Source organism: Sylvia atricapilla, chromosome 7 (genome assembly GCF_009819655.1).
Source record: "Sylvia atricapilla isolate bSylAtr1 chromosome 7, bSylAtr1.pri, whole genome shotgun sequence".
NCBI classification, from domain to species: Eukaryota; Metazoa; Chordata; class Aves; order Passeriformes; family Sylviidae; genus Sylvia; species Sylvia atricapilla.
In genome coordinates, this window is record NC_089146.1 from 27,840,437 (window position 1) to 27,852,773 (window position 12,337).

Consider the following 12,337-nt stretch of genomic DNA (forward strand, 5'->3'; position numbering starts at 1 on the left):
AAAGCCCAAAGGTCCATATACAACAGCTGGTGCAGAGTCTGTAAACTTAATTCCTTTTTGCCAGAAATTGAGACCATGTGCCAGTGTAAGCTATATAAGAACTGTAAGTACTACTCTTATCTTCTTCTCAGGTAGCTGTAGTCATCTGCTGTTGAAGACCTATACTTAGATCAGTCTTTGATCTTACCTGGAATGTCTGTTCACATTGCTGTTGCTTGTTGCTTCAGCCGCAAGACGTCTAATTCTCAAGAGAGCCACAATGCCAGTATCCAGGCTGTGTTTATTACATGATGAAGCCTTTTCTGGAGTATAAAGTACAGAGAGAGTTTTACCCTTCTTCTAAAATGGAGAAAACTCACTTAAGTACAAATCTGCTTAGTAGTAGCAAAGGGAATAGACTAACTCAATAAATTGGTCCTGCTCTAAACTCTGAATCCTTTTCAAGTTGGCTGTTGCAAGGAGTGTATGTGTGAAATTGAGGCAGGTCTTGTTATTAGCATCCTTACTGCATGATACTTCAAAGGAGTGAAAAGCACAAGGATGTGTTTGTTTATATTTTCTTTCAGGTTAAAACCTTAGTCTGTGTGTATGATTATGGATCAGCTCTCCTGTTAAAACTTGCTTGTTTTCTGCAGCATGCGCTGGATGAAGCATGTCCTGTACTCTGCTGAATTGAGCTTTAAGGTTCAAAGCTGGCACAGCTGGTTACAGCCCGTGGTGCTTCTGCCCATGCCGAGGGGTCGGAGCAGGTCCTGACCGTACCACGGCAGGACGAGAGTGGAGCTGGTTCTACACCAGGGTTACTGCGGCCTCTAACACAGCAGCCTGGGGACCAGACTGCTTTTCTGTGATTAGAGAATGCTGTGGTTTGTTTGGGTGTTGTTCTTCCCCATTTAAAGTAAGAGAGGAAGTTCTTGTTCACTGCATGAAGAATTGAAGGCAAGGGAACGTACTGCCTGCTCCTGCCAGAAGACATTACACATCTAATTTTTTTCTGTCTTGGCTGAGAGGGAGATGCTGGATGAATTAAATCTCTTTAATCCCCCATCCTCTAACCACATCTGTTTCTACATGGCTGAATTTGGCATGCAGGAATTCTTGAAACTAGCAGAGTCAATTACACTCATTAGCAGTTCAAAATGTTGACCCCTCTCTCCTCCTCTCCAGTGTATAGTTGAGGTCTGTGCATGCTGAGGGTGAGCAGAACTTGATGCAGCTGTCCTAAAGGTAGAATATCTCTGCTGTTTTGTGCTCATCTTTCCTTCCCCCATGTGTTATTAGTTTTCTTAGGATGTCATTTGGGATGTTAATGCCTGTAAGTCTACAGCTTTTTACATTGTAACTCCATTGTAAATTTCTTGATTTTATATATATTTTTTTTCCTAACTAGCTCCTTTCCCTGATAATGCCACTGTAAAAAAAATTTCTTCTGGAAGCATTTGTCGTCTTCACCCTTTAGATCCTTTTTACTGTGTACATTAAGTGTTTTGCTTGCTGTCTGGTGACTGATACATGCTGCCTCTTGTGATAAGACAAATCTTTTCAATATTAGCTGTGCAAGCAGACAGAAACATAAATGCAATAAATGGATCCTGCTGTAAGCTCTGAATCCTCCTGATCCTTGCAGTACCAACTGAGAGGCAGGGAAATGAGCTAAACTGTTGTACCACAGCAGCCCCACCAAAGGCAGACAGGCAGCAAAAATGTCTCTGGACCATTCCAGAGATGGGACATCTCACCAGGCGTGCTGCCAGCCTGCTCCTGAGAAAGTGGAGTACACACCCAGGCTTTTAGATAAGTAGTCTTGGTGTGTGTTGGTATAGCCCAGTGCTGGGGCAGCTTCCTCCACTCACACACTGAAGGAAGCTCCTCAGGGACCTCACTGTGTTACTCATGTGGCAGAGATCCTGTATGGGAATGGGCACAAACCTACAAGCAATGCCCCAGACAAAGCAGTGAGGACATTCTGAGTGGTAAATGAACATGGAATACCAGGTATTTGTTATGTTTCCTAGAGCACAGACTTCTGAGGATAAACGTGATCAAGCCTGTGCTTGCATGTACATCTGGGAGCAGGGAGTAGTGTGACTGCCAGAATCCATGGAAAGTGTCTCATTGATTTGAGGGGCTAGAGTTTACTTCAGGCCCAGGTTGAAATAGACCTACCAGAGTATATTTCCTTATGGTAAGGAGAGAATATCTGTGGTCTGCTGAAAGAGATTTTTGGTTGCATGTCAGTCAGGTAAAGTGGTTACAAAGCGTGTGTGCAGGTGTACTCAGTTTGTTGGATGTGGGAGCTGCAGAATCCTAGGGTTTTGTATTTCCCACTTCTCCTGTCACATTTGCTTCTTATTCTCATACTTGAAATTGCACTCAATGGATTTTTTAGGTAGGTGGGTCACACAGGGAACTGTTGGTGGATTATTCTTCCTTTGACCAAATGAGGATTTGATCTGTAAGTGTGTTCATTTGCTTTTGCTCACAGCGAGTATCAGTGTGCCCTCCAGCTAGTTCTTTTACTCAGATACAGTGAAGGGCATGGGAGCCTGACCTCTACATAAAGAGAAGTGTTTCCTGCTAACCCAGGGACTCGCTGGGGAAGGTCTAGTACCATTGAAAGAGCTCTCTGAAGGATCCTTGAAGCTATTCTCTGTGTGTGCTGGTGCACTTCCACTCTGTTTTCCACAGGCTTATAGTGGGAGTGGGAACTGGTAAGTTGGAATACCAGTTATGATGAAGGTACACACCCACGTATCACTTGGTTCTGCAACAGGAGATTTGTGCTAATCTGCATTAGAGCAGATGAATAGATGAGCAGAAAAGCAAAGGCACTAATTGGGTGGGGTTTACATCACAGCATGGATTTGAGATTGGATATCTCATGGTTTCCGTTTGTGTTGCTTTAAAAGCTTTTTCCCCCTGTTTATTACAGTCCTTGGTGGCCTTTCTGAAGGATCCAGAAGGTGCTCCACTGTGGGAGGAAGATCCTGAAGCCAAAGATATTGTGCATGTCGACAGTGAAAAGGTACATTAGCTGGATAGATGTTCTGTTGTATTATAAATATATGGTATATTTATAAAATATATATATATCTTTATATAAACATAAAGCTATTCTGTTGTATTATAAATATGTGTAAAACACCATTATTTTGTTTCTTTGGAGGGGAAATTTAAAGCACCCAGCCTGTTTGAAGTTATTTGACAAATTTTCTGGGTTATGATAACCTGCTCTGCCTTGCATGTGGTTATGACCTCAGTCTGCCAGTTACACAGCAAGTGTCAGAGCTTGTGGATGGTGTTGGGGCACAGCCCTCTTTGTCTCAGGAAAGTGGAGCAGCTTGCAAGGTGCAGTCACTGCAGAATGCAAGTGTGAGGTAAAATGCTGCACTTCAAACTGCAGGTTGTCACTGAACCTTGGTTCCCTCATGTGCCTGAGGTTAGGAGGTGTGAAGCAGGAAGAAACAGGATCCAAATCTTGAGGGATTTAACTTGGTGCACTAACTGTCTTCTCCATGTTAAGTGGGGAATGTGATGAAACTACCTTGAAAAGCCACCAGTTACTCATTATGTTCTTTCTAATAAAATCAGCTTGGTCTTTTATATTAGTTTTCTAGTCTATAGATTTTTTAAACTTTAATTGATTGGACTCTAGCTGGTATTTTGTAAAGGGCTTTTTCAATTTTCTGGCTTTCATTTTTAATATTAGAAATGGTTATTCTGACATTCAGTTTTTGTAGGGAGATTAATTTTTAATGTTCACCCTCTGTACTCTATTACAAGGCTTCCAAGGGTTGCATTCAATTTGAAAACTTCATCTACTTTTTCTGTCGTGCTGGTACTGAAAAATCCTTTTCACATGGCATCTCATAGGTTTGGCAAGGTTTCATAGTGTGAAAACCGAACTTGTTTTGTTATTATTGAGTCTGACTTTTTGAATTGCAATATGGATTTTGGATGTGTCAGCGAAGAAAGAGTTTCCAGGTAGAGATTCTGCAGTAAGAATGAACTAAACCATGGAACTTCCACATATTAACAATAAAGATAGTGGTCTAGGATATTCAGCAGATAGCTGAATGTACAATACATTTTGTCATCTTCTTTCAAGTTAAAATTGAGCAAGGAAGAAAAAAAAATGAGTCCTGTCTGTTAGGAAAGATGAATCTTTTTCCCTCAGATCAATGAGCCTGCATTCTATGAATACATATATTTTTATGAATTACATCTATTTTACAAACATATTTTCATATCTGTAATATATGTAAAATAAATATATTTTACGTATATGTATTGACATATGTTTTATTAATACATACTTTTTTTAAAGTTGTGGTACAAATAATAAGAGAGGTCATTGAGTATAAGTGGTTTTATTTTCTCTGCTTCATTCATTAGGAATTGAGAAGGCTTCTGAAAAAGGAAGACAAGCCCTTACTGATGATGTTCTATGCCCCATGTAAGTAGCCCAGCATGTCCTGCCACCTCTTTCCCCCTTCTCCACTGAGAGATGTCCAGGTCTGACTAGAAGCTTCACCTGTGCTTCTAATAATACCATCTTGTGCCACCTTTATCATTCAGCTCCTTGTGTTGTTCTGCCTGTTTGTCATCAGTTCTTCCCTGGTTGTCTGTCACTTGTATCACATTCTTGTCTTTCTCTTGTCATGATGACTCTTGCTCGATGTTCTTTTAAGCAGTTACTTTCTGTAATTTTGTTACCTGTTGTCCTTTCTAGATTTGTGCTGCACAGAACAGAAACACTGTGCTGCAGGCAGAGGGAACAGTGCAGTTGTCAGGAGCAGGATTATTGCTCCTGCTCCATCCCAGAGGCACCCTGCACTCAAATGGGAGTGGGGTTTCAGGAAGGGGAGAGCACACTGGAGTCTTCCCCTTTCTTTTGTGACCTGGAGCTTGTATTGCTGCTATCTTGTCGTTGCACTGGCTACTTGTTCCTTAATGTTACAGATTTACAGCTGCTTTTTTGTGCTTTTGGTAACTGCTGTGTGAAGCTTTCCTGCTCTTCTAAGCAAGATTGTGTTGCACTTGAGTTGTTGCTCAGTTCAGGGAGCAGGGAAGCCAGGAGAAGGGAAGAGATCTGTGACCTAAACCAGGAAAGCCTCCCAGCACTGCCCTGATAGGGAAGTTGATGTTAGTTACCACAAGCAATTTGCTGGCACGTTCTCTTTAAAACTTGTATCCCATGGCAGCATTATCTGGTGTTCCTCAATGCATTTTCTCTTGTAATTACTGCCTGAAACACCGGTCTACCTTTTTATTCTCATCTGAGTACAGCCAATATGGCCAAAATTGCCCAAGACTTAGTCTGATGCATCACAAAGAAGATGATTTTTCTTTTAATTGAATCACTCTGCAGTGGCATGGTGCTGTGTGGCCTGGCTGGTGTGTGGCTGTTCCCAGTAGCTGCTGCCTTGGATCAGCGGGAGATGATACGGCTGCTCTGCTGGAAATCGTCCCTTCAGGGAGAGATGGCCTGCACTGTGCTTTCACAGTTTACCTGTATCAGGAATAATTGTTTTCCACAACTGAGTCTCTATCTGAAATGTGCCTTATCTAACCCTTCGTTCTCTTTGAACCATTCCCCCAGAAACCCTCCTCCTTCCAGTTTCTCTTCTTTGAAGTAGCAAAACACCTGCTAGTTTTCAGTGCTGTAGTACTTGTGCTGTTTTCCAAACTGCTGGGAAGGAAGTCTACTTGTGAGGTTTTTTTCTTCCTCTGATTTCTCAGTTTGTAACTCCCTCATCTTTTATTTAACACACAAGACCTTCTGAATTGGTTGTTGTCCAAATTTTTTTTTCTTGCTCCTTTTACTGGAGACAGAATACATCCAGCAGTTGCAATAAAACACGGGCTTTGAGCAGCTGAAATTATTGGTTACATACAGGTGTTACCTTTCATAACTGGGAGCAGCAAATCAAGACTGGTCACTAAAAGAAATTCTGCTTTTCATTACTTGTAAGGGAGGTCTTTGGCACGAGAGGACATCAGAGGCTTTGTCTGGAAGGCTGTGGGGAAGACAGCTGCCTTATTTCTCTGCTTTGTTGGAAGCAGGGGCTTTAGATTCGTTGTGGCAGATTGATAGGAAATGGGCCCTTTCATTATGTACCGGTGCAGAGGGAGATGAAAGCAACCACAGACTTAGATGTAGTTACTTTAATATTTCAGGAATGCCTGGTCTGGGTAAAACAACTCAAAGCAAAGGCTTGCTTTCCTCAGAAGATATTACCTGCCATTTGCAGACCTTTCACTGTACTTTCGGGCCTATATTAGGAAGTCAGACAGCACTAAAGATGAAATACTAGGTATACTTGAAGGCATTCAGATTTATTTGTAGTTAACTCTGTCAAAGAAGACTCCTGCAGGAGACTCTCTGGATTTGGCAACAAGAAGGAGCTGTTTATAAATATGATTGAAAACAAGGTTATAAAAATGAAGGTGTTAACTAGTGGAAAGACTCATTTGTATTTAATTAAGTTCCCCCTTTTGGGACAAAATGCAAGAAGAAAGAACATAAGAAAATTAGTTTTTTGAGGTTCCCCTTTTATGCCTGTTGAGGGGTATATGTTGCTTGGCAGCATCCTGAACAATATAACCCAGAATTACGAGGACAGGAGAGGGTGTGCTGCAGTGGGTTTGGGAGCAGTAAAGTTTGAGGCAGCAGCAGAGCTGGGGTGAGGAGGATGACAGGGGTGATGGCTGGGTGGAAGAAGCTGGTGTGTGCCTGTGCTCTAGGAGGTACTCCAGGGAGCAGTAAGAAAGTGAAGAGAGGAAGATAAGGAAATTTGCTGCAAGACTTAAGGGCCTGAGGCTTCTGAGGAGAGAAGAAGTAGAGGATTCAGAAGATGATGTCTCTCAACTCATCTTTTGATGTATGTCCAGTGGTTTGCATGAAGCTGCAAGACCTCAGTCGGCCTTCAATGAGTGGTCTGTGCCCACCAAGAAATTGTCATTTTGACCAGCACTGATTTAACAACCTCATTGTCAATTTGAGCAGAGAGATCAAAGATGGAAAGACCACAGAAACAAGAACTTTCCTTCATCAGATTAAAGGATGTTCTTTTCCAGGCATGCTGATGTGATCCTAAATGAGTGGCTGCAAAATCTGTTCCCCCTTTCTGGAAGATATTTTCAAGACTCTCTGTCTGTTTGCCAGAACAGAAGTGTTGACTACTGTCCCGTGGTGGACTGAGGCTTTCCACAATAAGTGTCTGGAGAGCTTGGCTCCAGCCACCTTTCTTCCATGCTGTCTGCACTCCTGCCCCTTCCCATCTGCATGCACAGATTTTACTTGGCAGGGATGAAAACTGCTGTTTACAAGGTGATTAACTGCTAATCTGCTTAGCACTGCAGAGCATCATCAAACAACTCTCACTCAGCACAGTCCAACTACACATTGGTGGTCTTCCTCACTCGCCCTTTGTCTTTTCCACAGCACATTATTGTATCTTACAAGGGCTGTTGCTTCTGAGCTATGTCTGCTCAATTAACAGAGCACTGTTTAACACTTGATGTCTGAGTAACGTGTTTAGGAAATGTGTCTCAAATTAATTTCAAAGCCTTGTTAAGCTGGGATGAATCTGAAGTACCTTCCTCCTGTCCCTTCAAAGACCAGAAATGCACGAAGCTTTTTGTTTTGAGTTCATAATTATGACATCTTCTGTTGACTTTTGATATGTATGTTTCATCTTGTATTCTCCTCTGGGCTCAGCTCGGAGCCTGAGGAATACAAGGTGGTTTTACTCTCTTCGTACTAGGATGAGAAATGAATATGAAAACGAAAAGCATGAAAAATGTGCAAAAATAGAGGCTTGTAACAAGTAACATCCTTGGAAACTAAAAATCTAATAATGATTTAGTGAAGCAGATAAAGAATTTTTGTTTAATTCTTTTTAATATAAAATATTATTTCATATGTTTTGGAACATAGGTACTGTAGAAGATGCTGAATAGAGTTGTTGGCATATTACTTACACAATTTATTTTTTATCAGGGTGTGGTGTTTGTAAGAGAATGATGCCATCTTATCAGCAGGCAGCCACAGAACTCAAGGGTAAATATGTAAGTGAGACAATGAGATTTATATGACATTTTAAAAATAATTTTAATACTTTTTTTAAAAGTATATAAATTGACAAATATTTATGAAAACCAAAATTATCAATATTTAAGCAAGCTGAAACAAAACAGAAATAAACTACTCTGTTCCAGATCTCTTCAGGATTCTCTCTTGGTTTTTTTTTTTCTTCTAAAACTTCAGAGAATGAGATGTGAACTCCCTTGCCTTTTAGATCCACTTTTCCCCATAGAGGTTCTGACACTATAAAGATTTATGTTTAGCCTCTAATTTGTGAGTTGGTAGGCCTTTTGAGCTCATTTTGGTAAAGAAAGAAATGTTTGTCCAAATGGGTTTGATCAGCTTTTTGGCCTGATGTTTCATAGCAAGGTCAGGGATGGGTGCCCTTATTGCAGTCATTAATTCACTTCCTTAGTGGAGAATCACGGTGTTATGGGGAAGGAAATCCCCCTCCCATAAGCTACTGGTCACCACTCAGCATTAGTAGAATCTTACAATTCAACTGTAGCTCTGTGAAAGTGAGCATTGATGTCACACTGATATGAAAGTAAGTTTTGACTAATAAAATACAGCATTCACAATAATTCAGCTACCCCTTTGTACCTATAAGCTGTATTGATCTCCGTAAGCAACTCAAAGGCACTTGTCTAGTTGAGATTTTGTAATGTGCTTAATGTATGATTTATATGATGCCAGTAGTACATAAAGGATGAAGAAATAGGATTGTTGTTTCATGTCTGTAGCAGGATTTGGTCTAATCCTACCTCTTGGATCATCCCCTGCTGTGTTTACAGGTTTCCTTGTGAGGAAAAGATGAAGCACTGCAGTTCATTGCTAGGGCAGCTCTGGCCATTCCTTCTCATGACCACTTGGTGCTGTCAGACCGCCCAACATTCTCCAAAACTAGTTGTTTTCAGAAGTGTTTTCTCTAAATCCTAGTTTGCTTAGGGCTGAAATGAGTGGGAGTTACTCAGATTTATTTAGGACATGGCACAAGCCTTAGAAGATATTTTCAGGAGTGTTTTTGTCCAGCCAGGCAGCACTCTAAGGCCATCTCCCCTCAGTGGAGCATGTGCTGCAGGCTTTGGGAAGGCACTCCTGCCCTGCATGGCAGTACATTGTGGGGTGGGAGGGATTAGGAACGTAAAGCATCACCTATAGAGACAGTGCCAGAGAGAAAGCATGCTGCAGAGCACTCTGTCCTCCTGCAGTTATCCCTTCCTTGTCCATGTGCAGCTCATTTATTAAATTCAGACCAGAGAATTTAAACTCTAGATCTATTCTGGTTTGATTATTTCCTTCCTCACTTGGAAATCGTTTCTATAGATCCGTGCTAATCCTGCACAGCTGACTGACAGGCCTGAGACACAGTTTTTTGCAGTGGAGTGTAGTAGAGCAGAATCAGTTCAGAGCAAAGTCTGGTTATGCCACTGCCACGTGTGTTTTTTACAAAAATCGATCTCTTTGTCAAAATTTGACCCAATTAGCTTCCTGAGTGGGATGTGTTCACAGCTTGCCATTTCTAAAGTTAATTGTGCTGAACCCACACATTCATGGAGTGCCTTAGAGTGATGCTGACCTCCAGATCAGACTTAGCTGCAAAGTTTATGATTGATTTGGATGATTTGAAGGTTTGGCCTTTTAATCTGACCTGTCATTAGCTGTCAGGATATGCCAGACTCAAAAGTGAATATTGCTGTTATACAGCAGGAAAATTAAGTACAGTATCACCTATTGAAGAGGTCATAAAAGTGGAAGGGTGAACTGTACCTGTCACTGGTCACTGTGGTCCCTTGGGACTGGTTGTTTCTTGTCCCAGTGCTGTTACTGAGAGGAAGGCAGGGTGGCATTTTTAGTTTGTATTATGGTTGTACATTTGGTCTTACAATGGTCTTACAATTCCATTGCACCCAGTGCAGAAGGAAAAAGTGCTCCAAATCAGAAGTGGACTTATTTTATCCTTGGCAAGAAAAATTCCTGTGGTTAGAGGGTTAACTGGACTTTGGTGAGTGACTGTCACTATGGCCCCAGAGCAGGGGGGAGCTGGATATTAGCAAATCATTCATCATTTCCCTAAGCCCATGAACTTTAAGTGTAAAGTGTTCCAGAATGTTCTGCTCAGTGAAGACCAACTTGAGAATATGCTTTCTCAAGACCAACTTGAGAAGTGCTTTCCTCCTTTTTTTTAAAAAAAACTTGTGTTCTGTAAGGTGCCAGTTTTGGAGCAATCCCATCAAGAAAACTAAGAATCAGGGTAGAGGGTCACAACTAGACAGGAATGGCCAGAAGCTCCAAATTCTTGGGCAGCTAGGAAAGGTTCAGAGTTGGTTTAGATTATAGGTAGCTTGTTGGAGATCAGATAAGTGTTGAAATGTGTCAAGTGTCACTGCAGAGGTAAAAGGAATAAACAGATCTTTGTTTCTGCAATAGTTATTACAAGTAGTAATGGACCTAAATTGAAGTTGGGGTCATTCAGTCATTTGCTAAAAGCAGATTTGCCAAACGTCTGGCAGGAGGACCCTGGCTTTGGGCAGTAGGTGTGTTTTGATGGTCTCTGGCAGCCTGATATTTCATAATTCTGTGGTTATTGGCCAGCTAAAGCTGTTACTTTTGTCAATTAAAACAAATCCCGTTGTAATAAGCTTTTTGCTAAATACGCTTCATATAATGTAACGAACACTAGAATGAATACAAGTTATTGACTTTTATCAACCACCATTAGATGGACACTGTGAAATTGTCTGACATGGCCAGGAGTGCCCATTTAAATCATGGGAAAGCCTCTGAAAATTGACAGCAAACATGGAATCTGGTAGGCTGGTGTTAATTAGGGAACTAGTTAACAACTCTGGTTCTTGCTTTATAAAGCAGCCATAGTATCTCGATCCTATTGAATTCACCTGCCTTTAGGGGCTGACATGAAGGATAAGGAAAGGAGAGAATTGAGTCTAGATAATCTCATACGAATTAAGTGTCAGTCTAGTTGTTTGAACTACAAGGAAAATTCAAAGAGGAAGACTAGGCCAGCAGGTGTAAACCTTACCTTCTGTACTCTCCTTGTTCAATTTATCCTTTCTTAGGATAGGGAAGAGAAAACAAAGTATCTTTTTGTGACTTTCCAGCATATTCTTAGGAACGGTTGACCTTCAAATGAGGATTTTCTGCTTTAAGATTTATTTCATGCTGGCTCTGAGCACATTTGGTTGGTCTGTGCATTGCTGCAGTCAGGAACATGGTATTAAATTCTGATGTGGTATTTCAGCTGGAAGGAGAAAATCCTGGTTTTGGAGAGGGAAGGAGGAGGGGGTTGGATTAAGACCCTGCTGCTAAAATGATTTAAGCCGTCAATGCCATTAAACTAAGTTAATCAGGAAGTGGTATCTCAGCAACTTGCTGGGTCCAGGTTTGACAGCAGAATGACCTCTGTGTGAATTGCACACCCACAAAAACTTGGAATCAATCCCATCTTCCAATTTTCATGTCAGAAATATTTGGAAGACATTTGGACAGGGCACAGAATAAGTCACAGGAGCCCTGAACCTGAAGCTCAAGGATTGCTGAGATGAAGAATAGGTTGGGGTGGAGGAGAGTTTTTGTTTTTCATGCTGGTCTGAAAAGCTACTGTGCTTCTGTGCCTCTCTTTCCAAGACTGTAGGACAAAGTTAATTCTTAACTCTCATTATACCCTGCCCTATGTTAAGTTAACATATTTAAAGCATATAAATGCCATGTGCTATTTCCTGAGCTCATGGAAATAGGGCACATTTTATTTTCGCATCAAAGTCATGCCGATTTCCCCTTGCCATTCACTAAGTGCTTTTTTGAACTGGGTAATGTCTGTGCTCGTGGTTGTTGGACATAGGCAAGTTCATTGCTGGAGTGGAAACTACAGAGCTGAGGGTAGAATTTCTGGTGTTCTGTTTAATGTTTGGGTATGAATTAAGAACCCTTTTTTTTCCCTACTTGCAGAGGAAGAAAAAAATCTAGTTGTAGCTTAAAATCCAAATGTGTAAAGAAGAGCACAAGTGCTGCAATTGAGAGGATTCCATTTAGGTATTTCTGTTACTGGGTGAATGAAAAGAAACAGAGATGCTTCCAGAGCCATGAGGAGGTGACATGCTGACTGGTGTATGTTTTCTCTGGGTTAGACTCAAGTATTGTTCTCTTCCCCCTTGCACAAAATCAGAAAAACTTCAATGCAGAGAGCCCCTTGGACAGAGAGCCCCTTGCTTGACAGCTCTATGAATG

At 41.3% G+C, this 12,337-nt stretch overlaps 1 protein-coding gene across 1 annotated transcript in view; it reads left to right on the forward strand.

Moving 5' to 3' along the window:
• PDIA5 (protein disulfide isomerase family A member 5) overlaps positions 1–12,337 on the forward strand; it is a 97,469-nt gene that overhangs the window by 31,895 nt on the left and 53,237 nt on the right. Inside the window, exons 6-8 of the mRNA XM_066323078.1 lie at positions 2,933–3,025; positions 4,396–4,456; positions 8,006–8,073. Of these exons, the coding sequence (XP_066179175.1) occupies positions 2,933–3,025; positions 4,396–4,456; positions 8,006–8,073 (222 nt within the window). The remainder of the gene's footprint in view (positions 1–2,932; positions 3,026–4,395; positions 4,457–8,005; positions 8,074–12,337) is intronic.